Genomic DNA, 26,126 nt, shown 5'->3' on the forward strand with positions numbered 1-26,126 from the left:
CATCTCGGGCGTTTTTAAAGCAGTCGTTATCATATTGGTCTTTTATCGTGGAGCACATCACTTGAAGGTGTTACTAGCATTTCAGCAGTTAAAAAAAATTGCTGTCAGTTGAAAATACTTCAGTATTTTTGTTATCCACAGTCAGCTAGCACATGTTTCTTCTGAAAGAAGGCTATTATTTAATGACCCTGTCTCTTTTTTTTTCATCTAGGCTTCCTAATGGAAAGCTTCTTGCCAACTGTTTTGTTATTTTTAAATGAGGCTATGCAAAATTGGGAATGATCAGGTTTTTCCTTTTCCGAGACTGAAAGATTTTAACAACCAAGTGGAAATTTGAGGTGAACCAAGATAAAACCAGCTTTCTCTAAAGGTTTTGTATGGTCCTTATTAGCTTTCTGAATGCTTTTGAAAACCTGAAGGCCAAGGGATGACAGAATCTTGAATTATAAAAGCCCCATTACTGTTTTAAAATGATGGAATGGCTTTTGATCTTTGTGTTTAAATTGTGAAAATTTGATTAATGATGCATTGGTAGGTGACCTGTGACATTCTTGCAAATACCTTCCATAAAGAAACGATTCAGCAGTAAAATGCTAAGTGCCGTAGTGTTTACAAAATGCATCTACTCTGTAGGATTCAGTAGAACTGTTAAATTTACACTACAGCAATTCCTGTATTATTATCACTACAGTCTCTTCATTCTTCCATCCTTAAGCACATATAAAAGTACATGACTAGAATTTTTGCAGAAGAGGCTTTCTTAGTTTATTTTGACCTGTCTTGTTAGGGAAGGATTTATATGCTGGTGCTGAGGCAGGACAGCACCGGGCATGTTTTCTGCTTTGGAGCAAACTGGCTGGGTGTGATAGTTTGTTTCCAGTGAAGTTTGACTCACTGTATCTGGAAAGTGTCAGAAATGAGAGCTTGAAAAGGTCATGACAGATCACTAAAGATAAATGGTTAAGGGAGAAAGAGCTGTTAAATGAAACAAATGGCTTAACTTGAGCAGCAGTGCAGGAACTGACCCTGTCCAGCAGTGTAAGGACCATAAAATTTCCCTTTTATAACAATCTGTGTACTTGTATGTTTTTGATGGCAGTACACTGACAATGTGAGTTTTATAATGTAATTACTTCTACAAAATAAAAGAAAACCCCAGTGAGATATTCAAAGTTTAGAGATCAATGTAGACCATCAAACCCTCTAAATAAATTCAGAGCAGGTGTATGTGACTGGGTTTTCTCCAGAGTTTTTTAGGCATAAATAAGCTTTGAGGTGCTATTTGGATCAGTGCTACCGAGCGTTAATGTGTTCATCTTCTGCAGGTGACAGACTGCTCCATACCATCTGAAATGTAAAAAAAATATCTCTAGTTTTTTTCATTGCTCATCAGTAACTGTGATTGGGGAGCCATTCTGTGTCAGTTAAAGGACAGCCAGTTGCAAAGACTTTTCTCTGTTGCATGTTTATGTCATCGGTTTTACGTAGCAGCCGTAGCACAGCGGCAGTTTTCTGGAGGACCCTGCGAACGCAGAACCGTTCCGTTGACGGTATGGATGCTGTCGGCAGCTGTGCAGGAGCGTACTGGCTGTCAGCACCACTGAAATTCTGCACGGTGCCTGCACCAAGAGAATCCCCGTGGTTTTGGGGCTGAGCCCCAGTTTCCCAGGCATCACGCAGAAGGGTGTTTATGTGTGACAGAGCCCAGAAGCCGTGGAGAAAGCGCTCAGCGTAGCTCAGCCCCACTGCCTGCAGCTCGCTCCGGCATTGTGAGACATACACACGCCATCGAATTGGAATGGGTTCTGGATTTTATTTCGGTTGCATGGAACAGATTGTGAATTAATGATTGCATACTGGTACTCTTTGAAACGTTTTAGCTGTTTGGAGGCCTGATCATTGAATTTGAGGCAAAGTTTACTGAAAACACTGGAGCAAGCTCAATCTTCGGTACACTGTGCATAGCTGCTCTTGACAGTAAAAAGTGATACGTAAGTGACCGCGGGAGGAACGACCACCTTTGATATTTTTATGACAGTGGAAAGCTTTAGCCGTAGCAGTTTGAGATCCGAGGTTTTGTTGTAGCTTATGTTACAGTGTGGTGCACATACAGTAGTACTCTTAACATTTTCACAAAGGGTCCATCGTGTTGTGAAGGAACAAAACACATTTGCTTGTGTATCACATTAGCGAAGCCAAGAGAAGCATATTGTCTTGGAAAATTACTGCTGGCAGGTGTTTCAGAAAGGGGGGGCAGTTTCAGACCCCAACAAAGGAAGCAAGAGCAGAACAGTGTTAGTGGACTGACACATGGATGGCATTTCTTTTGATAAACTGAATGAATTAAAAAAATAGTAGAAGCAGCATTTTTACTTGATTTTTGAGTATGACTAATCTGTGCTGCAAAACAGAGACTGCAGAAGCCACGTACACAATGCTGTTCTGATTTTAGGTTTCAACACATACAGATTGTGAGAACAATAACACAAAAAAGACAACATTCTTTGTCAATGTGCTCTTTGGATGTGTGTGAGCTTAAGCCAGTGGTGTCGAGATACAGAAATAATGGATGAAGTATACAGCAACAATTTGCAGATAAAAATAATAGAAGTTAAAGTGTATTTTACATGATAAAAAAAAGATGAAAGAGGAGGAAGTCTGTTCCATCTGAGATGGTTACAAAATCCGTGCTTGGTGAAGTAGCCTCTGCTGAAAAGATTGATGCAACGGGGAGTGACCTTGGCTTGGAGCAGGAGCTGGTGATGTATGTATGAGCATCTCTCTGCTAAATGGACCCAGATTTGTAGCACTAATATACATGGGAGCCCAGAACCAAACTCAGGATGGCAATAAATCAACAGCCACTTTGGGTGTCATTTCTGGTTTATATTCCACTATTGTTCTATCACTTTAATTCATGTCACTATCATCTGTTCATCTGGAACAGTTTTATATAATTTTCCAGTGGAGTTACCTGACAAATCCTATCAAATTAACAAGGTGCGTTAACAATATTGACTGACTGTGAATTCTGAAGTTGCGGGACCATACAGTGAAAAATGTTTAAGGATATTTTCAGGGGTGACGTTTTTAGAAGGAGGGATGGGGAACAACCCTCGCACACAAGGAATTTGCACCTTTATTTTTAGAACTTGACTTTTTTCAGTGAGAAAATAAGAACTTTAACCATCAACTTCACATATTTTCCTTAAACTACAGAAAATGCCATTTTGAATAATTAGCTGTTACAGTGAAATAACAATACTGATTTTAAATAATCTGTCAAAAGTTGAATTACAGAACAAAATGGGCTCCAGATACAGAGTCAGCCTGCTCAAATTACCTAGTTCTAACAGTCCTTGTGTTAATTGGACTCTTGATACAATGCTTAATTGAAATGTGATCTCGCTGATGTGACGTATGTTTAATGACAAAGCGCATTCTTGGATTAATCGAAGGGGGGGAGCCGGGGGCGTTACTATAACCCTAATAGCGGGGTAAGAGGAAGGTAACCCTGTGTTTAGAGGAAGCGGCCGCAGCAAGGGCCCTGCCGTGGGTGTCTGCTCCTGGCTGGCTGTACGCTTTGGTTTTGGAGTTATGTGAAATACAAACGAACGTGGCTTGCATTCTGCAGTTTTAAGAAATATTCGGTTAATTTTGGAGGGCTTGGGAGAGTCCTTATGTGTGTGACATCTTACTTTTATTTTGTCACATGTCTTAAAAGTTTTATCATCAGCTCCTTTAGATTTCTTGTACTTCAGACGAGCCAAGCATATGTGTTTGTCTGAAATCATCGTAGCCAAAGCCCTCCAGAGGGAAAAGGTTCTCTCTGCTGTTTTCCCAGACATGCAAGAGTTAAATTATGTTGGAATACTTTTTTCCTGTATTGCTTCCTTTTGGCACTTTCTCATGAGCTTCACCTATAACTCAGGAGTGAAGAAATGTAATTATTTTTAAGGCTCCACTCGTCTTGATGTAAAAAGCGTGCTGGGAAGTTTGTTCAGTCGCGTCAACAGCTGCTGAACAATGCGCTTCTGTTCATCAGTGCAGCGTGGCAGGGCTTCTGCTCCACAGTACCATGGTAAAGACTGCTATAAGTTACAGCCAGCGTCCCAGGCCGGCTCTGGCGCGCCGTTAGCCCTCCGCCTTGCCCCGGCAGCGTCCCGCGGGAAAGGCTGTTCTTGCCCGACTTCGGGAGTGCCGTGTGGAGGGATGATGGAGGGATTTTCTGCTCTGGCTCACCAGAGGTCTGCTGCAGGATCCGTGTGTGGCAGCGTGCCGTGTCCAGGTCAGCCTACACGCAGCGGTAGCGGAGCGCCAGCCATCTGGGGAAGCCCGTGTTGGGAAGCAGCGCCCGGCGCCCGTGCCAGGAGCTACACAAATCCTCAGCTTGCTTTCAAAGCAGTCTAATTAGAGCTGGCTTTAAAATGCCAGCAGTGTGGAAACGCGGAGGATCTCTGGGACTGGATGTCTTTGTTTATGAGTGTCTGGGTAACACAATGCGCGTTCCTGTGATGCCGCACACGGGTGTTGTCCTCTCGTGCAGAGGACGTGGTGTGTAGGCTGTAGGAGGGGGAACAGGGATGGTGTGAGAGGGTCTGTTACACACAATAGTGGTGATGCAAAAACTAGCAGTATCTTTTTATAAATCTTACAGCTCCTGTAGCTACTGCTTCCAGAAGAGCTCTGTAAGTGTTGAGAATAATTTTTTCTGTGATGTTTCTTTCTTGTTGGTATGCTTATGCAGGGGAATAAAATGCAGATTACCAATGCAGTTTGATAACCATTTGCTTTTGGTTTCAAAAGCTCCTGTGCTTTCAGAAAGCCCAAAAGGGCAATATATTTTCATCCCATTTAAGATTTATAAAGTGTGTCAAACGGCTGATATGAAATCACTTAAACAGATCACTATTGTGGCTCTCTATTCTTTCTCATCTCAGGAATTTCTGGAGACAAGGTAGAGATAGACCCTGTTACTAATCAGAAGGCCAGCACTAAGTTTTGGATTAAGCAGAAACCCATTTCAATCGATTCTGAACTCCTCTGTGCCTGTGACCTTGCGGAAGAAAAAAGCCCAAGTGAGTAGTCCTTTTTATTTATGTCCTCTCTTCTCTCCCTCCCTGTGTGTGCTAGATGTCCAAAGAATTATTGCTGCCGTGTCCTTTTCTTTGTATAGGTGTATTTTATTCATTATAGGATGTTTTTAATCTGACTCAGTTCTGTTACAGAGAACACAACAGAAACAGATACACATTTTATGAGTGTCCTTCTAATGCTGCTTGCAGCTAACGGCCTCATTAGGAGTGTTTCTTGCCCGCTGTCAGTAGCTGCTCATACAGCCACACCAAGGGAGCACTGCCTTTCCCTAGCTGGTCTCTAGCCCCATGGCACGGTAATCAAATATCTGTTTCAAATAATAGCAATTTTTTTTTAACTTCTTGACATCCAGACTGGTTTTAAACAATTTCTTAGGTGCAATTGAGGATCTCGGACATACAGTAAGTATCAGCACAGCCTAAATTTGCTTCAACCGTGGCTGCAGGGTCACCAGGATTACGACGTGCTGCTGGAGAGCTCGGTTTCAGGAAAGCGTGACTGTGCCTGGCCAGCAGCAACAGCTAAGCTGGCTGGAGGTCAGGTTGGACGTCCCAGTTCAGACGGTCATCAACAAGAGGTCAGGGTTTGCTACCTTTGGAGCGCGACTTCGAAAGCCAAGTGCTTTTGCTTGTTGTATCAGTGGAGTAATGAGAGTCTTTATCTGTGAAATTTGCCTTAAAAAGCAGAAGATAGGCCCAGGGGGAACTGGGCAATGTCTCCCAGTGGTGCCAAAATGTAACTATCTACTATCAAAAAGTAACTGCGGCTGGAAGGCTCAGGTGGGTTTTATTACACTTGTTTGCAGGGTAGGGATGCTAGGTATTAAGTACTTATCTGCAAGGTGACAGAGAGGGAGAGTTATGTGCTACATATTTACAGAGGTAATGATCTGTTGCATTCTCTTGGAAGAGTAAATTTATAGCTGCCACAGATTTTATCAGCAATTATTGAACTATATCCTTCTCCCCTTGATTACCCGTTCCTACTTCATGTTCTCAGTCCAGTCATTGTCTTCCTTTTCTGTCTCTCCAGCAAGATTTCATGGTCCTTGGGAAGGCCTGATCCCAAGGAGAGAGCTCCCTCATGACCAGGCAGTCCAAAATGTGTAACAGTTGTCTTTATAGTTCAAGTGTGGGTTTGCACTTGTAAATGTGTTAACACCTCTGGGTTTGTAGCCACACTTCATTTCAAGTGCAAACACTTGTGGTGGTAAAACTGTGCCCAGCAAATGAGGCTGTGTCTGAAAAGCCAGCCTTGAAAGCTGAGGTTTCCAGTCACTCTTCCATTGACACCATGGCCTGAGACGTTCAAGCTGTCCCTGAACACCTCCCGAACTGCGTCCTGCAGGGGCTGGGGCTCTGCAGCCCCAGGGGCCGCACCTGCGGTGGTGGGAGATGATGCTTCTACCCAAATCCTGCCCACTCAGGCAGAAATAAGGGACAGAATTTGAACCCCAAATGGGGTCCAGCAGCAGAAAGGCAGTACCTTCCTGTGGAGACCATTGAATGAAGAATTGTGGTCCCTTTGGAGAAGATGCTCACAGGTTACGACAGAGGCAACCTTTACGATACTGAGATTTTTCACTCATTTTCACATGGCCATCATAAGCTTTATGTATTAAATAAGTGTTCTGCATAGTTCCAAAAGGAGAAAATAATTCCCCCTGAAATCTGCTGACCTCTTCCCCATTCACTGAAGATGTTCCAAAAGTCATTATTTTAGGGCAGTAGAAGAGACTTCTAGTGTGACGTCTCAGAATGATACATTTTGGGTAACTCTTAACAGCAGATCAGTATCTCTTGAATTTTAAATGGAAAAAAGTTATTTTAGTAGCATAAAGGAATGAAACTCACTGTATTTCACAAGTTTTGTCTGTGATTTTTATCAGCATAGTGATGTATGTCTGTAGCAGAGTTTACATCAAAAATTATTCCTGGATCTTCCCTGAATGAATTATTGCAAAGAAAGAGAGGCTGAGTAAAGATAAGGTCTCTGAGTTCTGCAATATATTTTGTTTTCATGGTTTTATCTCTTGTAACACAAACATGCTCCATCTCGTCTTTCAGAAGTGCTCTGCACATGTAGCAGTGCTTGTACGGCTGCGGCGGCCAGAGCGCCGTGTATGCTTATTGAGCTGCCTGCCTTCCCTGGACGCTGGCAGCTGGGCTTGTAATAAAGCTGAGCGCTGTGTTGCGAGACTGACTTGTAATTCTGAAGGGAGGCGAAGGGTTTTCAAGAGCCTCCAAAAGTGACCTTGCTTTTTAGTAAAGGCAGGGGCTGTTGGGAGTGGCGTTTGGGCACCGCGATTGGTACAGCTGGAGGATTCTGCAACAGTTGCTCTTCTGAACAGGGTAATTAACACAGTGTAATACTCAGCTCTTGCTTCCTGCAGATGAAAGAGGTTTCTGAGTTTTTGCTGATAGTTTTCTGCAGAAATGTAAACAGTTTCCCATGTGCATGGGCGTAGTGGAGAGACTCGCGCTTATTTTCTGTTAGTTTTCTCTGAAAAGACAGGTTCATGCAGCAAAGCTTTAGTGTCACTTGTGTGAACGCTAAAGGACTCGAGAGCTTCAGAGGTGGCGTGTTGGGAATGCTTACGGAGGGACGTGGGGCTGTTCTGGACAGGGCTGAAGCTTTGCTGTGCTGTGAGCTCGCAGAACCTAGAGCTGCGTCCAGGGCAAACAGCAAATGAAAACAGAAAGCTTTGGCATCTAATTTGCCATTAGTGTGGATATTGTAGGCAGGAATGGCTGATGATTTTTGTTTGCCCTTGTAGTACGCCTGGGTCAGCATTTGAATGTTTGTTGGTAAATTAAATCAGACTCCCTGAATTTAGACAGAGGGAAGAGGTAATGGCCCTGCTGGCCGATCAAATGCCATTAGAACCTGAAGACACTGCGTACAAACGGCTTCTTTAAATCAGGTTCGGTCTGATTATCACGAGAGATTCTGAATGTTTCGAGTCTTGAAAGGAAGCATCCTATCATTGAGAAATAAGATTTAAGCCTTAATAAAGTAGTTGTCATTTTTATAGCTGAAAAGAGCTTTGTATCTCAATTAAGTGTACATAATATAAAGTCTTAAGGAAGCAACATAATATGTTTAATACAATTATATCCCTTTGCAATAGTGTAATTTAAAGGAAATCTGATTCTGTTAATGTCTCTTACATTACTTGGACAAGGGAGAAACTTCAGTGTCACTGACCGCTGCCTCTTTACAAAGTGCACTGTGGACAAAGTGTGGCTGTGATGGATGCGTTGTGGCCGTCCCTTCCGAGGGCCGGGGCTGCCAGGCTGCTCGGCGTCCGCACCACGGACCATGGTCCGACGCACGGAGGGGCGAGCAGACCTCAGGGCTGGCCTGTAGTGGCACTGAGGATACGCAGGTGGGCAGAGTTACAGATTTTTAAACACATGGGTTTCTTCCATTCATGCGTATTCTGTGATAGCAGCAGAAATCAGATTTATTTGATTATTTACTTGAAACACTGAAGAAATGTTCTCTATGATCCTTTTCTTGCTTTTTTTTTTTTTCTTTCTAATAAAGCAGAAACATCTCAATTGCTAGGTCAAAATCTCCTTAATATTGAGGTAGTCTAAACAAAGGTGTTCTGTAGGTCACGGAGTACATTGGTAACTTCGGTTTGTAATTTAATTGCCTGCTTTACACCCTGCACCTTAGGATTTCCTTTAAATTCTTATTCCATTGTTGCACTGGGGCTTAACAGAGTGTTAACCTGGTAATAGGCACAGGGCCTCCCCATTATATGTCTCGCTATCGAGCGGTTCTGCATGACTAGTTAAAAAAGATGGCAAGAAGATTAATGAAAGGCGCCTGGTACAGAAGGGGGGTAGGTACCTTTGCAAGACTTCTAGCGAGGAGATATTAGAGCTGAACCAGAGCTTGGCTTTTTCTTTATCCTGTGACCTTTGAACCTGCCTTACTGTCGAGAGCTGCCAGCGGAGCCGACGTTTTGATTGATGTTGCTACACGAGTCAGTCTTTCCCATTGAATTCCACATCTGCAAGAAAATAGCTTTTCTAGCAGCGTTCATACTGGCTGTAAGTGATAGCCAGAGTGATGCCTGAAATGCTTTCATGTAGTTTTCATTTAAAGCTAAAGGTATTTGATGATTTAATTCAATATCCAGTTCCTCCAGATTATGCATGGGGGATAATAGCAATTTAATGAATTCATTGTTGGGTTGTGAAAGGACTAAAAACACACAGAAAGCGTTGGGGAGGCGTGCATTCCTGCGGCTCGGGGAGCTCAGATAGAGATGTTGCACATTTGCTCGGAGCCCTGCCGTGGGACCAGAGCAGAGAGGCAACGATTATCCGTGTGCTCTGCAAATGATGCACAAAATATTGTGTGGTTGTTCCTAACAGTCGTGCTCCCGCTACGGATAGTGCCGCGTGTGAAATGACAGAAGAAACTTCGGACGTGATAGCAGACTAATCACAGATCCTGATCAAAAGGTAGAAAACAGGTTCAGCAGAGAAGATGTTCCCAAACTTCAGGCTTGGAGCGAAAGGAGTCTGGCAGCGTGTAGCAGAAGGAAATGAGTCCTGGTGCACGTGGACAAGCTGTTTGCAGAACAGCTCGGTGCCTCAGAGGGGAGGCAGCAAGGGTGCAGATGGCCCCTGGGTTTACTGCGCTCCCCATTTACCGTGGCAGGCCCAGGACCGTGCCCGGCTGCGGGGCCAGCCTGAGCCCCGGCAGAAGGCCGGGGGTGTTGGGGAGCCGGCGCGCAGCCGCACGGGTCGGGCGTTAGTTCGTGGGGTGTCCAGCAGCGAGGGGCCCGCGCCAGCCTGCCTGCGCGGCCGAAGGAGCGGGCAGCGGCGAGGTGGCCGCTCCGCTGCGAGAGGCTCCTGCTGCGGCCCCGCCAGACGTGGCTGCGACTTATTAAATCCATCCCTCCAAACAGCCTTTCCGTAAAAGTCCTCTGGAGCGCAATCAGGAGTGTGCATTGCCTCATCCTTTTAACAAATATGTTTTGTAGCCCTATTAAAAGGGGTCTTCATCTATCCTGTCAAAGCTATTCTGCTGGGGTTTTTTAGTTTAATTACACTATCCAATTAAAACTCCTTGCTGCATTTTGATTCACTTCTCCTTGGGCTTGAGTGGATATGACATTTACAAGGCTCGCCTTTCAAGCAGACAATGGCGTGATTGATGAGGTGCAGACGCAATGAAGGAGGCGATTGCCATGTGGAAACACTGCTTAGTGCATTTTGATTTATTTATCATCTTTTTTCCCAAACAAGGTTGCTGGTGAAGAGGTTTTGGGCAACCCCGAGTTCCTCCTCAATTTGCACCATTCTTGCAAAAATCTTTATTAGTATTCTGCCTGTGATAATAATTCAAAGCAGAAACAAAAGACTGTGGGGAAAAAAAAATCCAGATGTGTGAACAGTTAGCACAATCTGACGTGGAAGTGCTTGTATGCAGCACCTTAATTGGAACTCTGCTTTCAGGACATCTGGAAACAAGAGACCCGCTAGTAGCCGTGTTTTATAGTATGCCTACGGTAGAATATAAAGACCTAAGCTATAGGGAAAACTATTATTTTTTTTTTCTTAACAGTCGCAGCCTTTGTTCCCACTTACATAATGCTGTGGTGGGAAGGAGATCCGTCACAGGTCCGTGGTGTGCAGTCCAGACTCATCGGTTCTGCTGGTCGGGATTTCATCCATAACTTCGACCGCACTCACTGCCTCTGAAGGAGACATGGCCTCTAAAATATGCACCTCTCGGAGAAATATCGCTGGCCTGACATGGGCTTGGCCCCCCTGTTACGCTCAGGACGACATTCCTGCTGAGCCCGTGTCCCCAGCGGAGCTTGGAGCTGTGGCCCTGCTGATCCGGCTGTGGCTGCGGTGCTGTTCCCGACATCCCGCTGGAAGAGAACATCTAAGTTTTCTTGTTATTAGAGCTTGTCAGGAGGGGTGTTTTGATGGTAATACAACACTTGCATTTTTGTAGGACCTTCAGGCCCCGCTCCAGGGTCACGGCATCATTTTTGAGGTAGCACATAGGGGTTTCAAACACGGAGCCCATCCCCAGAGCTTTTCGATTAAATACGAGAGTGGCTGGTGAGCAGAGGCTCCCGTTGGCGTGCTTGCAGTACATCTGCCTTTGTACAGAAACATCGCTCACGTGTATTTGATTTCCGTCATTCCTTGTGTGTTTACTAGTGTATTTCTAATTCTTCATAATCCCTTCTGCGGCTGTGAGCAGAGGTTTCAGGTTTGATCCTGTTGTAGTCACGGTTTCTGAAATGGCGAATATCTGTGATGATGTCAGGTGATGCCCCTCAATGTTTTGTTCGTAAGAGGCCTTTCGCTAGCTATTGATGCCACTAATAACTCTTAATTGTTGGCTTTTGTCTCATGGCCCTGCAATGACAAAGCAATCATCAAGGTATGTTGAAAAATTAACATAGATTTGCATTTCCCAGTGTTTGCTTTCTGTTTGTCCAGGTCATGAATATTCTTTTCATCCTCCGCCCAATTAGTGATTTGATTCGGTGCATGCTGTTGTAGAGTGGCACTGGCAGGAGGAGGAGAGGCTTTTGGTACGGTCTGGCGGGGGGGTGGGGAAAAAACATTTCCAGTCTTGGTAGATTCAGTAAAAAAAATTTGTGTTTTCTTGTGCAAATTCACGTCCTTCCAATCTTTTCCAGGCAAAAAGTATTGGTTTTTTTGACTCTCTGGTGAAGAGTTTGTATGTGGTTTCACCAGACCTAAGACAGAGCAGAAACGGGAGCAGCAGATTTGCACCTGGCCGTGCTGCTGGGTTTGGAAGGGATGTTGGCTGTGCCGTAACCAGCCTCGTCCTTCACTTGTTTTGGCAGTATAGTAAAAATTAAGATTGTTAAAATTTTTTTTAAATAATTTTAAATTGTAAAAATTTGAATTGTTAAAAATTAGGAGATACACCAAACAATTGCGTTTACGACGTTGTGCTGCGGAGCCAGTGAGCTCTCCTCCTGCCCAGTGAACGCGCATCCTGCCGCTCCGCCTGCCTGCCACGGGCGTTGCTGCGGGTGCACCCGCGCTGGAGCCTGTTAGCGTGCCGGAGGTAGGGAGGATGTATCAGCATTCAGCGCTGGGGCCAAAGGCCGCCCACGGGTGGGTGGTGTTTTCCTGCTGTCGCAGTGAGGTGACCCCCAGCGCGGGCTGCGGAGGCACGGCAGGAGCGGGGCTGGCGTGGGGCACCCGCACAAAACCTGCTCAGGTGCGCTGAGCTGGCCCGGGGCTGGCGCCTGTGTCGGACAAAAGCCTGTGATAACGGATGAGTTTGTCATTTCGTCGGCCTGCTGTAAACGTTTTAGCGGATAAGGATTGTTGGGGATAATGTGTGTTTTCCGTTGTACAGCCAATTAATTCTGATTGCAAAATACTGAAGTTGCCGCCGTTCAGCTCGCCCTTGCCATCGGCTGCGGTGCTGACACTGGATACGCCTCTGCCTGGTCGCAGGGCACTGACAGACAGCACGGCCGTTTGCTGGAGCCGAGCGCTCCGGTGTCAGGCCCTCCAGCTGAAGGACAGCAAGCCACCGTTCCTGTTGGAGCCGCGGTAATGAAGCCGCTCGTGCAATATCTGCATTTGGTTTAATTCTGCCGTCGTGTGCGGTAGAAGCCGCTTGAGCTGCTGCTGTTTGTTACCAGATATTCTTATATGGAAATAAAAAGCCACTGAAGTTCCTATTGATCGCCAAATTGCCAGGGGTGGTGCTGTATTGGAAAGAGGTACCTCACGTATTTAAGCACTCTTGGAAGTGGAAATCAATCTCACAATTCATGAATTCCAGCTGGCTAGAACAGTAGCAGAGCAAAGTGCCAGTTATGATTTCAATGAAGCAATATTTCACGCTGTAAATAGTGTAACGTGGACACGGCGCACATAAACATGATGCTGTAATGGGGCTTTTTAGAGAAAAGTCGTCTTAGCCTCTTTCCACTAAATCACCTCTCAGGGCGTGGGACTGAGCTACGTGGCCTGCACGGCAGGTTGTGCTCAACCGTGGCACGTGCCGGCACCGGAGCAGCCTCCGTACGGGCGTGCTGGCCAGCACGGGGGCGGCGCGGGCTCCCCGGGGGTGCGGGAGGGGCTCGGCTCCCTGCTACAGGGCACACGGGGACTGTTATTGGCATCTGTTGCTCTAATTGTCATCGAAAGAGCTGACTCCTCACAATCCTAAAACGAGCGCTGGAAATAAAGTTCTGCGTTCTGCTTCTGTCAGCTGTATAAATACTTTTGCCGGAAAGGAGGAGTAAATCACCAGTTTAAAAGAAAGATGGGGATACTGGGGAGGGTTTCTTTGTCAGACACGACGGAGGCTGTGATCTCGTTCAGTTTTCGTATGAACATTTCATTTGGCGGCTCTGTGCGCTGGCTCTGCGGGGTGACGTGCAGTGGCAGAGCTAGAGAGGAGCGTGCCAGCGGCACGCTGGGTCCTCTGCACCCGACGCAGGTGTGACGACGAACACGCGGAGGGGTTTTGTGTCTGCGCTGCTGGCTGCACGGAGCAGGTCACTGCTTGTGTGTGGGGGGCCCTGGGAGTGTGCATTGGGTTGCAGTGGTTGGGTGCTGCACGTGGCCCTTCCCGGGGCAGGACTGATGGCGAGCGGGCAGAGCAGCGGCGTGCAGGGGGGTGCCCTGAGGCGCAAGGCCGCTCCTCAGCTTCTGCCGCTTCCAGAGCCCCTGGCCTCGGCAAGCGGCTGAGCTGGCGAGGCCAGCATCGGGACAGCGGGCTTCTCGGGTCGAAGAAAACGTGCAACGAAACATCCAAACCAGGTAAAGGGAGTCTTGATCCACACCAGGAACCGCCCGATGAGCTTCCAGCACCCGAAACAAGGAACCTCGTTAGAATCCTCCCGACCGCGTTTTGTGCCATTTTTGTGTTCGTTCTTAGCAGTCAGTTCCTGTAACTGTGTGTAATGTTAAATGTCTGAGGAAAACCGTGGTGGCTGGTGGGGCGCGGTGCTGGGTCCCGTCCCCAGGAACGGCACACGGGCACTTCTGGAATCGTAAAGATGCTGAATTGGGTCCCAGGCAGAGCCGGGCGTGCATGCATTAACATACTAACGAGCTTGCAGCTAGGAATTCCCGCATTTTTAGTACCACCGAGGCATCATTTGTCAAATGATTTAAAGGGGGATTTTTATTATTATTAGCCAATTTTTCAATATAGACTTTATATTCCAGATTAGTGCATCATAATGGTGTTTAATTAACATGCCACAATAAAATACTGGCGTCTAAAATTTTCTGGCCACAGATCTGAGCATATATCAGTCACTTTTTGGAAATCTGGAGAACTAGATAACATAAATAAAATTTCAAATTTGCTTTCCTCCAGGAAAGGCCTGGAATTACAGTAATGTGGCTGTTACTTTACAGTTCGCTAATTCTGACCTTTGAACTGAATAGATTCTGAGAAAAATGGTGGAAAAGCACAATGTATAGAATACACTTAATTTTAATTTTGAAGCCATGAGCACCCATACAAGTGCAGGGTGTTTTGCCTTCCTGCACATTCTGCGTACAGACCTTGGTGTTGGCGCCGTCGCTCCCGTCAGCTGCGGTACCTGTACAGGGCGGCAGTCCCCGTGCCGTTCTCCAGCGCTCTCCGTTCGGGACAGAGCCACGGTGAACCTGCCAGCAAAGCGCTGCGTAGACGGGAATTACAGTTACACGTTAATTCTGATTGCCCTGCTTGTGGGGAGGGAGGTTCCAGGTTTGGCGTCTGTTCCGCGGCATCGTCGCTGCGTCCTTTCATGTTGTGCAGCGGAGATGTTTCCCTTTGCCGTAAGCAGCTGGGTAGGCTGGGGTGATGTTCGGGGAGAGGTTGCTGGCGTGGTGATTCTGGGGTTAATTGGCCTTTTATTTTAAACATAACGCTTACCTGCTGCGTGTGACGGCTGTACGGTGAATGGTCACATAAAGCAGCCCTAATGCGGTGGTTAACTGGAGCACAGGCGCTGGCCGAGCGGGAGCTAACCAGCCTTTTGATAGATTTTTGCATTTCCTGCAGCGGGGCTGTGAGAGGAAAACGAACTTTACTGAGTGGGGTTCAGCTGCTCCTGCAAGCCACCACTTGCCTTAAATTGAAATGACATGAGAAGCCTGTCAGCGTTTCATGGCTTCCTTCTGTCGTGCGGATGGTATGCTGAGATCACCATCTGTGGTTTTCTTCTGTCAGGCACACGAGCTCTGCCGAAACTTTACAGGAATATTCTGAACAGTTTTTTCTTATCTTTGCAGGTCATGCAATATTTAAACTTACATATCTAAGCAATCACGACTACAAACACCTTTACTTTGAATCAGATGCTGCTACTGTCAATGAAATTGTACTGAAGGTGAGTATTAAATTTTAACGTGACCCAAACCCGGGGTGTTTCACCACTTGTTAGGCATGACAGTACTCAAGAGGCTCTGGAAACAGCTGAGCGGCGCAGTGCCTGCGGACAGCCAAGGTGCGTTTCAGTTACCGGGCTGGTTGCTTGCTGCCTTTCTTTTCTTCATCTTTCAAACAGCCGTGCTGCAGACTCCTGTTTGTGTATAGTGTTTCCTTTTATACCTGTTTCGGTTAATAGAGACACCACTTTTCTGTGGAATTCTGCGGGAAACTACCCAATTTTATTGTGTCCAGATAGTTTCCCCCTCCAGCCGCGGATGGCCTGCGAGCCCCGTGTCGTGGCGGAGGTGCGGGGCTGCGAGGGTGCAGGTGCCGTGCAGGGTTGGGTGCCCCTGCCCCGGGGCCCGCGTCCGGCCCAGCGCCGCAGTGCTGCCGCACGGCTGCCGGCGCGGGACCCAGCCTTAGAGACCCGGGCGGGGGCGCCCAGCCGGTGGTGGCATCGAACCAGCACCGCGAGGAGCCGAGGGAGCTGGTGCGGAGCTCGGCAGCAGGGCGGGCGGCCGAGCAAAGGTCCCGGCACCGTGGGGGCTTTTGGGGCCGGAGTTAAGGTTGTGCAGGGGCTCCAGGGAAACCGCGCGCTGCCGTGGTGCTCGAGGCCGCGGGCTGATGCGGGGTTCGCGGCGCCAGCGCTGGCCCAAGCGCAGGCAGTAGCGTTGCCAGGACAGCGCGTCTCTGCTGCCCTTCGCGCGTCTCCTCCAAACGCAGGTGTTCGTACAAAGCAAAAAGGTTATTGTTCTCATCGCGATGCTGTATCAGAGTTGCGTGCTTTTCTTGTGGCTCGGTACCTACGCAAATCGGCTTGCTTTCTGAAACAAATTTTTGTAACGCTCTCGGAAGATTAAACTTAATTTTCCACAAGCTAATATTTTATAGCAATCGGAAATTTAAAAAGCAGTAATTTTGGCAAGCCATCTGTTATGTTTGCTTGCATTTTCTGTGGAGTTTAGAGGATTGCTAAATAACTGCTAGATGATAGAATGATTTTTGTTAATAACATGGCAGGTGAGTGTATTTGGGAGTTTTCTGCTTAAGCTGTGAACTGTTAGGCCAATTCTTTTGTGCCCACTTTATCTTAGAGAAGCCCTTGTAGTCCAGGACACTTGACACATCTGAGACTGGTCATAAGAGAAGGCAAAAAAAAAAAAAGGTTTTGTATGAATAACATGAATATTCAAGAGAGAAATATTACTGAACAGTACTTTTTTTCTTAAGTTGCAGATTGTTTTTGTAGAACATTTTCTGGTTTTGTGCATAAGTTACCAGTTTGTTTTCGTTTCCGTCAGCATTAGCAGACGCAGAGAAATCAGACTTTTCAAATTAGGCTTTTTACATGATCAAGTGAGAAAGACGGAGACTTTATTGACCATGAAAATTCCCTGTATTTTTATACCTTCAGCTGTAATATGCAATGAAAGTGAAACACTCTACAGTGCATAAAATTGTGCGAGTTTTAAGCCACAGCATATTAACCAGCTAATGGCAGACCAAAGGGCATTTTTATCTTTTTGATTCTTGCATTAACCTTCCATTAAAATTATCTATGTGATTATCACAAAGCACTGGAGATAATAAATTTAGGGAATAGCAGGCTTGTTAAATATCATTTTTAAATGCTTTCATCAAGTAAAATGTGCCAAAACACAGGGAAACTATGAGATCAGCTGAGTATGCAAACATCGTAATGAAATAATTATTTTTATTGAGGCTGATAAAGTCTTTTATTGAGGCCCGTTACTGTGTTAGCCCAGCACCACGGGTCTTCACGACTTGCTGCGTTCGCCCGGAGGTTTGGGTGACGGAGCTGGGACGAGGGGAGAGGGATGCCGAGAGCCTGCAGCTGCCGTGGCCACCCTGTGCCGAGCCGAGGGCCGCGGGAGGAGGAACCCAAGAGCGGCCCCGCGCAGAGCGGGCTCTCCTGGAGCTCTGCGTTGTCTCTGCGCCGTTTCCTTGGCCGCCCGCTGGGACCGGTTTCCCTGAAGCCTCGTTTGGTTGGGTGTGAGGGCCCTGCCCTCCATGGGCTGTCCTGCTGACGCACCGATGAAATGAAATACTATTTCATGTCTTGCAGGTTAACTATATTCTAGAGTCGCGAGCAAGCACAGCCAGAGCAGATTATTTTGCTCAGAAACAAAGAAAACTGAGCAGGAGAACAAGCTTTAGCTTCCAGAAGGAGAAGAAGTCGGGACAGCAGTAACGCCTGGCCTCGAGGAGAGCCTGTCTGCCGCGTTCGGAGGAGACGCTCCCCACCGCCCGAGACCGGTGGGAGCCTGGACTGCGGGGCCTCTGCTGCCAACGGGCAGAAGCAGCCGGGGAAGAAATCTGAATTATCCCGTCTCTCAAGGCTGGAAGATTATCCCTCGTTGGTGATGGGAAGTCTCCCCTGTGACAAAAATAAAGAGCCATATCAGCCGGAAAGAAGACTGTTACGCTTCAGGTTCCTTTGATTAGAAATAAGAGAATGACGTAGACTGGCATCATTTAATTACTGTATTATGTACAATCACAAGAAGAGATGTGATTACATATTATTTCACAGCCTGGTTAAAATAAATTATATACATCTGTAATACACCCACGTACACACAGGTATTGCTTGTGACATGATCAAATTTCTAAAAACAAAATGTAGGACAAATGTATCCATTTTTGCTATTAATAAACAGATGTAATCTTTTTCAAGGTCCATATGATGCACAGTTCTTTTGGGGGGAGGCTGTAGTCCCAGATGGTTTCACTGCTGTTGCTGAAGTGCAGGAGGCAGCCGTGAGCCAGGGAACAGCAGCCGTTGCAGGGGAGCGATTAGCGCCGAAACGGTGAGACGGCCAGGTCTGCTCTGCTCTGGTTTGTTCAGAAATATTTCTGTTTAACTGTGCTTTTCAGCTTTGCAGACGTTTTAGTGGAAGTTACTTGCTGTAGTCAGCACGGTGTTTTGAACGCCAAGGCAGCGTCTCTGGTTGGCAGGAGAGCGTCCTCCTGCCTGCGGGAGCTGCCCACGGCCGCCGTGCATCCGCGGCTGCTCCCGCCCCGGGCTCTGCTCTTCTCAGAGACAGCCTGCACCTGGGGCCTGAGAAATGCCTTCACCTTTTCTTAATACTATTCTTTAAAAATAAAAATTAAGACCTACTTTGTACTGAGATTTGTAACTATTTTGGCCTCGTCCCTCCTTCATACATCAGGGAACGGGTGAATGGGATTACTGGGAACCAGAGCTGCATTTTTGGTTCAGTTCACCAGAGGTGTCCTTCATAAATCTCCCCAAGGTGTTGAAGCTGAAGCTCTCTGCTCTGCTGCTGTGGATTTTGTACCAGGAAAACGCCCCCACTTCCAGGGGGCTGCAGGGCAGGCTGGGGCGCTGGGGGTCCCCCCGTCAGCCCAGCTCCCTCCCACCGCAGCGTGGCCTCCTGCACCGTCCTGCCTCGCATTTGTCTAGAGAAACCCTGAGCCTTAACACGTAGTTTGGGAATGGACACTAGGGCAGAGAGCTCTGTCTGTCACTTACCTGTTGCGTTCCAGTTCTCGGTTTTTCAGGTCTGGCCTTCCCGGAGCCGGTGTGGGTGCTGCCCCGGGAGCGGGGCCCTGCCCACGCCGCGCAGGCCAGCCTTCGCTGTACAGTCTTCCATGGTAACTGCAGAACAAGAGAAACGGTATTTTATAGTATGATATTAATTTTTTAAATATTTTATATGTGCAAATGCAGCACAGATGCAATGGGAAAAGACCCTTCAAATAATGCAATGTAAATTACTCCGTTAACCAACTCTGTGAACTGTTTAACATTAAAGTTGTTGTGTGAATGTCCTTTTGCCACCCAGTTTCAATTCTTTGTAACGGAACTAAGAGATTGCCTGCGTTGGTATCAGAAACTGCGCGAGTCTCCTACTTGCTTCCACGGCCGTGATGCTGTTGCCACCCCCTTCCATTTATTTATTATGAGCAGATATTCAATACGTGCAGTATTTTGCTTTCAGTAAAGCCTCAAGATTCACAGAATAAAACCACCTCTGCTGTCCAAGCTGCGGTAACGTTGTGGGCGCAGTCTCTGCCCCAGCCCACGTGCCTTTACACCATCTCGTAAACCCCCGTCCAGGTGCTGTGTTTTCAGTGCCGTCTTCCCGCGGAGCTGGGCCGCGCAGCGCGTCTCTGGGGAGCGCATCCCGGGCGGCAGGGACGGGATGCGACTGCTGGGGGCTGCTCTGAGCGCTTGGTGGGAACAGGCAGGGTCTGGAGCCCAGAGTCGGTTTGTTTGCCCCAGAAGAGCCATTCACAGAAGAGCAAATTTACTTTCAAAGCTCAGATGCAGTTGAATGCGCGGTGTGGAGGAAACCTTCCCTGAATTCTGGAAGCATCCAGCTTTTCGAGAGATGAACAGCCTGTCCCGCAGAACAGTCTTTGCTGCCGTTCCGTGTTTGCTGAAAGAGTTAAATCGCAGCTCATGGTTGCAATCTGTGCGCAGCTGAACGCGAATCCATCACGGGCTGGTCTTTCCCCGGTAGTTGTAGATTTAATTGATTCAGATGGGCATTCAACTGGGTCAGGAAAGCAAGCTGTTCCTTCCATGCCTCGTTCCTGGGCTCCGGCAGAAGAGGGTGGCTGCCGGCTGGCGTAACGAGGACGGCTTCTCGCTGGCGTGCGTCCGGAGCTGTTGGAGCCGTCAGAGCTTTTCTGGATTTTCTCCTGGTTCTGCTGTTGGAGGGGGCCTGGCCTGCACGAGCCCCTGAAGTTTTGCAGTCGATTGCACCTCATGGAGCAGAGCGCACGCTTGCACAAAATCTCGGGCACAGCCCCAGGGAGGCCAGGGCACGCAGGCAGAGCAAGCGCCAACTGGAGAGGTTTCCCCTCGCGGTAGCGGGAGCCCCAGGGACTCGTACCTGCGGGCTGCCCTCAGCCCAGCGCCTGCAGCAGCAGCCGGCCACTCGCTGCCCATCTTGCCTGGCTTTGCACAAAAATAGCCATGGCTCAGAGGGTCCCGACTCCACCAGGAGAGATGGGTGACCTTTGTGGTGAGAGCTGGAGGTCGTTTGTTGTGCTCTGAGGGTGACCGGGCATTTGTCTGGGAGGTTTGTGAAAGAATAAAACAGCCGATGGGCGGCTTTGCCTGCTCAGGCGCGGGCGGGTGGGGGTGGCCAAGGCCGCTGCAGCCACAGCGAGCGCTGCCCACGGAGCCGAGCCCTCGCTGCCACCTTGGCTTTGTCAGAGTGCTGGGGGACGAGAGAGCAGACAGCACCCAGGGCACCCAGCACTCGCCGGCACATGGGGCGAGATCACCAGGACGCCCGGCCTGCCCCCAGCTCTCCCCGGGCTTTGCCGTGAGCTCCCGCAGGAGCAGCCCGAGCCAGCGGCGCCTCTGGGTTTGCACTGGCGGGAGCCTGGTGCATCCCGGGGGATTTTGCAGCTGCCCCTTGGGCAGGGCTGTGACCTGGCCAGGAGCTCGGGCTGCACCCACCCCGCAGCGGGACAAGCAGCCAAAACCTGTCATGCAGCCCTGAGATGAACAGGGGGTTATTTATGGAGACGTGTTTGTAACAGGCCCATGAATTTCAGGGAAACGCGCTGCTGTGGCGGCAGGTGGCAGTGGGTGCTGCTGCTGTTAAAATGAATACCCCTTAAATCACACCCCAGTGCAGCCTCCCCAGTGCAATGCTGGGACAAGGGCGGCGATGAGGACAGAGACACACGGGCACAAAGGCCAGGCAGGGCCAGCCCGCGCCCCGGCCGTGTGCTGCTCCCCAGCGTCGCTGCAGTGCCCATGACGGGGGCCCGGGGCCACCGCGAGCGGCTGGGGCGCGGCCAGGGCTGGCCCTGTGTGCAGCCCCGCACTGCCGCTGCACGAAGGGTTAAGCACTGTCACATTTTATTCTCCCCACACACCTCTGCTTAAATGCAAAAAAAAAGAAAAAAACTCAACAGGGTGTTGTTCACTCTAGAAACCCTAAGCATGATTTGTGAACTCTCACAGCCTTGGTAATCTCATCAGAGTAATGGGATTATATTTCAAATCACCATGGCCTGTTCATTACACATTTAAACTCCTTTGACAGAGGAAAAGTTAAATAAAATGTGTGCGTCAGCCCTGGTTGACTTTCCCAGTTCTCTTTCTTGATTAGACAAACAGATGCTGAGCTCCAAAATGAAAAAATAATGTGCTCATTTATTCATTTTTCTGACAAGTCACAATAGATTTTTAACTACAAATGAGCCCCCTCCCCAGGTGGGGAGCGCGGGGGCAGCGCGTAATGGGCTCCGAGCCAGCGGCTGGGGCTAAACTGGGGCACAAGTGGTCATTTCCGCGCCGCGAGCGCAGGGACAGTGCTGCGATTCCCCCGCCGCCGCCGCCGCCGCTGCTGCATGATGGATTTCTCCGAGGAGCTGACGAACAGCACTTGCATGCCTGCCGCGAGCGCAGCCATCACCCGCAGCAGCGTGGCCCTGGCCGAGGCAGCCCTGCACGAAAAGCCCTGACCACGGGCGCCCACTGGCACCTCCTGCATGGCTCCGTGGCTCTGCTCGCCCAGGCCACAAGGCACCCGAGCGGCAGTGCTGGGGCGGCCACGGCCATGGAGGCTGCCACGGCCCGGCCACGCTGAGCATCTCCTGCCGCAGGCACGGGACCTGCGCTGTGTGCTCAGCTCCCGTCGTCCTGCTCTGACTTTTGCACCAGCATCAGGCGTGCGACTGCAGGAAGCGGCTGAGCTTGGCCCGAGCGCGGCAGGTCTCTGCAGCCAGCCAGCGCGCTGCCCCCGGCTCGTGCGTGGGTCTTCACCAGTGGCGTGCAGACCTCTTCCCGGGAGCTGCTAACGAAGAAACACACGTACGGCAGGGAGGCCGTGGGGCTGCCGGCGGGCTGGGCTGCGCTCAAGAGGAGGGTTTCACATCAGGGCGCACTGGGGCTCTGTTAGGGAGCTGAAATGCCAGATAATTAGAAATACACCAGCAAACACCGTTATTGTCAGGAGAATGCAACTGCATACAGTAATGAAGCAATTATTAATGAGCAACTGCAAGGCTGTCATTAATTTAAGCTTTTTCAGGATCACAGACTAAGGCAAGTTAAATGTTAAAACAGAGCTGGAGCTGGGCTGAGCGGGGCTTTTCCCCGCTGCAGAGTGGGCAGGTTGGGGCCAGTTCGCCGCTGTCTCCCCGGGTGAGACACCCCAGACGCCCGCAGTGCCTTCCCCAGCCCTGTGCCCCGCCTGGCACGGCATGGCACGGCACAGGGAGCTCATTCACCCCAGCGCCAGCATTGGCCCCTTCGAGCAGCCCGAGCGAAGGCTCTGCAGGGGACGAGGACAGGAACGGGGACAGGGACAGGGTCGGGGACAGGGTTGGGGCACTGCCCCATCCACAGCAGCATGGGCGCGGTGCGGGTGGCTCGGCGGCACAAGTGCCGGGTGTGTTTGGGGACGGCGCAGCCAGGAGCCACTCCCGCACCAGCGCGCAGCCCCGCGCCGCAATCTGTCACGGCGGCTGGGGCTCGCCGGCTCTGCAATATGTACCTCATGTCTGGGCTGTCATCGGACATAATTCCTCCCCGCTGGCATATTGCTGATTTGTGCATAAGTGATGCATGCAATCCACCTGAGCTGGGAGTCAGGGGTTCCGTGATCCGGCGCTGTCAGGGCAGAGTGTTTTAGTGCCTCCTGCGATTAGCTGGAATTGACAGGCCCTGAGAGCGGGGAATTGCACAACAGGGGAATTAACAGCCAGGGACTGAAGTGGAGTGTGGCACTCGTTTAATCTGCAATTTATCAGTTTATGTGGCTTCTTGTCGCAGGCGGAAGATTACACTCCAAAAAAGAAGGCGCTCTTTTTTTTTTTTTTTTTAAAATTTCACCTGACAGGGAGAGGGAAGAGCAATGTTCAGAGCCTGACACGTTCGCTGGCTCCCGCTGGGTTACCGGCCCGTGCCGAGCCGGGTGCTGGCACGGCAGCGACAGCACCATGGCTCTCGCCTCTCGCTCTCCCCAGCCCCATCGCACGGATGCTCCCACGTGCCGGCCACACCTCCGGGTGCCCCTCCAAGGGTGGGGGGGTGGGGGGTCCGTAGAGCCCCCATCCCGCTGCTCTCATAGCACTGGTGGGGCGCGTGGGAGGCGTATCTCAGGGCAAGGAAAGCGGCAGCCATGGCGCTGGCTCCTCCCGGCCCCCAGCACGCCGCGAGCTCCAATTTTGATAATATCGTTAGAGGCTGATAATGGTTTCCAGGAACACTGTAGCCTTTCTGCGAGGTGACAGCCTGGAAAGGCAGCGTGACAGATAATGTATTCTACAAGGGTACAATAATGTGACTCCGAGCACATTAAACTCCTCTAATGTGGGTGACATACACCTTCCTCTTAACATACATTATCGTCCTGGGGGCACAGGCGGCACGCCGCCACACGGAGCCGGCACCCCGGCGCCAACCCTGCGCCGCTCCCCAGTGCTCCCGGTGCTGGTACCGGCTCTGGCGCTGGTGCCAAGTGCTGGTGTCTCACCCCCCCCCCACGCACGCGGAGGCTCCCGCGCCAGCCGCGCTCTTCCTTCCCCCAGTGCCGGGAGGTTAAACCGCGCGATGCAAATGCTCTCGCTGCGCGTAGGCGATCTCCTTGGCCTTCCTTGGCGGCCTGCTCTGATACTGCAAACCTTTATCCAACCTTATGGTATCAAAGATTATTTATAATGAATTAAATACATTTTTAGCAGCTTCTTTCCACACTTACTGCCACACTTGCACTGCCATTTCAACTTAATTAGGGAGGCCTTGCTAAAGAGACGGGAATAAATGCGTCTATAGAAATATATCTATGTATAAATGAAGAAAGCAGCCACCACAGGTCAAACCAGTACTTTCAATTTATTGCCCTGGTACATTCATTTGTAAATAGCTTTGCCTTGCTGGTTTCTAAGTGCAAGGCTAATGTTGGAGTGCTTAAATTAATAGTGACGCACACCTTTCATTATTGCTATTAAATTAGGTGCTGGGCTTTGATGGATTCACTTGTTGCTGAACTAAAAGCCTCATAGATGTGGGTGTGCGCATCCATTTGGTTTTACAGCAAATTTAGGTCTTAATGTCAAGCCAGAGAGAGCTGAGCGAGTTCCTCCTCAGCGCACTCTAATTAGCAGGACGGGCACCTCCAGCGGCCCCGGCCCTGCTCCCGGGAGCGCTGGCACAGGCTCGCTGCCGCAGGAGCCCTGTGCCCAGCCGTGGGCTTGGGCTGTGTTTCAAGCAAGGGGGAGCCGGAACCCTCTGGCATCATACCTGGCGCCAAAGGGCTGGGCGGGCCCACGCCACCACCTCCCACGGGCACCAGCCCTGCACCGCGGGGAGAGAGGCCCTGAAACACGAAAAAACTTGTGAAGTCCCTGCAGACACGTGGTGTTATGATGTGTAACATCATCCCTGCCGCCTCCCGAGCTGTGACTGACGTGCGTTGGTGTGACACGGGGTCCTGTGACACACGGCCCAGCGCTGGGAGAGCCCTGCACCGGGGTGTTCACAAGGGGGTCCCGTTGCCCCATGCCGGCCAGGGGGCTGCAAGTGTACTGGGACCCCTTCGCACCGCCCTCACTGCTCCGTCTCATCTGTTAACGGTGTGATTTCGCCAGTGGCCTCGTGAGGAGAGAAAGAGCAGCTGTCTCCCGGGGAAGGGAGGGGAGAGAAGGGGTTTGTACTCCGGACGCCCCGGTGCCCGGTCCGCAGCGTGCCCGTGTCCCACGGCTCCTTTCTGACCCAGCGCCACGGGGCCGCTCGTGTCGTGGGTGACCGAGGCTGCGGCACCGTCCTGCTCGGCGGCAGGAGCGGGCGCCCGCGACGGGGGGACGCTGGTGTGCGGGGGCCCCCCACCCTGGCAGCCCGTCCCCCGCCCGGGGTCAGCTTGGGCAGCCGATGCCCCGGGGCCGGGAGGGAGCCGCGGTCGAGCGCTGCGGCCGGGCTGGGGCCGGGCTGCGGGGCGCGGGCAGCCTCCTGCGGGGCTGCACCCATGGAAACGCGGAGTGCGCTGGGACGGGGAGCCTGTGCTCTCCGGGTGACCCCGCTTCGGGGGGCTGCGGGGCAGAGCGCGGGACGGGGCCGCGGAACGGGCCACACGGCAGGGCTGCGGGCCGTGTGCGCGGCTGCGGGCCGTGTGCGGTGGCTGCGGGCCGTGTGCGGGGCTGCGGGCCGTGTGCGGTGGCTGCGGGCCGTGTGCGCGGCTGCGGGCCGTGTGCGGTGGCTGCGGGCCGTGTGCGCGGCTGCGGGCCGTGTGCGCGGCTGCGGGCCGCGGCGCCTTTGTTCTGCGGCCGGTTCCCGCTCCCAGCGCGCCATCTTGAGGCCGCGGGCAGCGGCCCCTCCGGCGCCGCACGGGCTGCGCGCCCCCCGCCACCGCCACAGGTTGGCCCAGAGAAAAGGGTCAGCATGCTCCTGGCGGGGGGGGGCGTCCCTACCTCTCCAGAAAGAAGCCCCCAGACCACCGGCGTGGGGCCAGCTGTCGGCGTGCCCTGTGCCCCGTGGTGAGGAAGGTTTGGCCACCGCTGCACGTCCATGTGCGCACGCGCCAGCATGGCCCCACGGCACGGGGCTGGCACGAGTGCCACAGCGACGCGCAGGAAACCTGCCAATGCCGAGTGTTTTTCGAACG

General features: G+C 50.6%; 1 protein-coding gene across 10 annotated transcripts in view; it reads left to right on the top strand.

Annotated features, from left to right (window-relative positions):
* MAPKAP1 (MAPK associated protein 1) overlaps positions 1 to 18,211 on the top strand; it is a 105,146-nt gene extending 86,935 nt beyond the window's left edge. For 8 of the 10 annotated variants that reach the window (XM_086763448.1, XM_086763449.1, XM_086763458.1 and 5 more), the window contains 3 exons: positions 4,941 to 5,078; positions 15,372 to 15,469; positions 17,597 to 18,211. In XM_086763448.1, the coding sequence (XP_086619574.1) occupies positions 4,941 to 5,078; positions 15,372 to 15,469; positions 17,597 to 17,722 (362 nt within the window). In that variant the 3' untranslated portion in view covers positions 17,723 to 18,211. The other 2 variants (XM_086763450.1, XM_086763452.1) reach the window with 2 other exon arrangements.
* The last annotated feature ends 7,915 nt before the right edge of the window (positions 18,212 to 26,126 follow it).

The sequence above is a fragment of the Chlamydotis macqueenii genome, chromosome 20 (assembly GCF_036417535.1).
Source record: "Chlamydotis macqueenii isolate bChlMac1 chromosome 20, bChlMac1.mat, whole genome shotgun sequence".
In the NCBI taxonomy this organism is placed as follows: Eukaryota; Metazoa; Chordata; class Aves; order Otidiformes; family Otididae; genus Chlamydotis; species Chlamydotis macqueenii.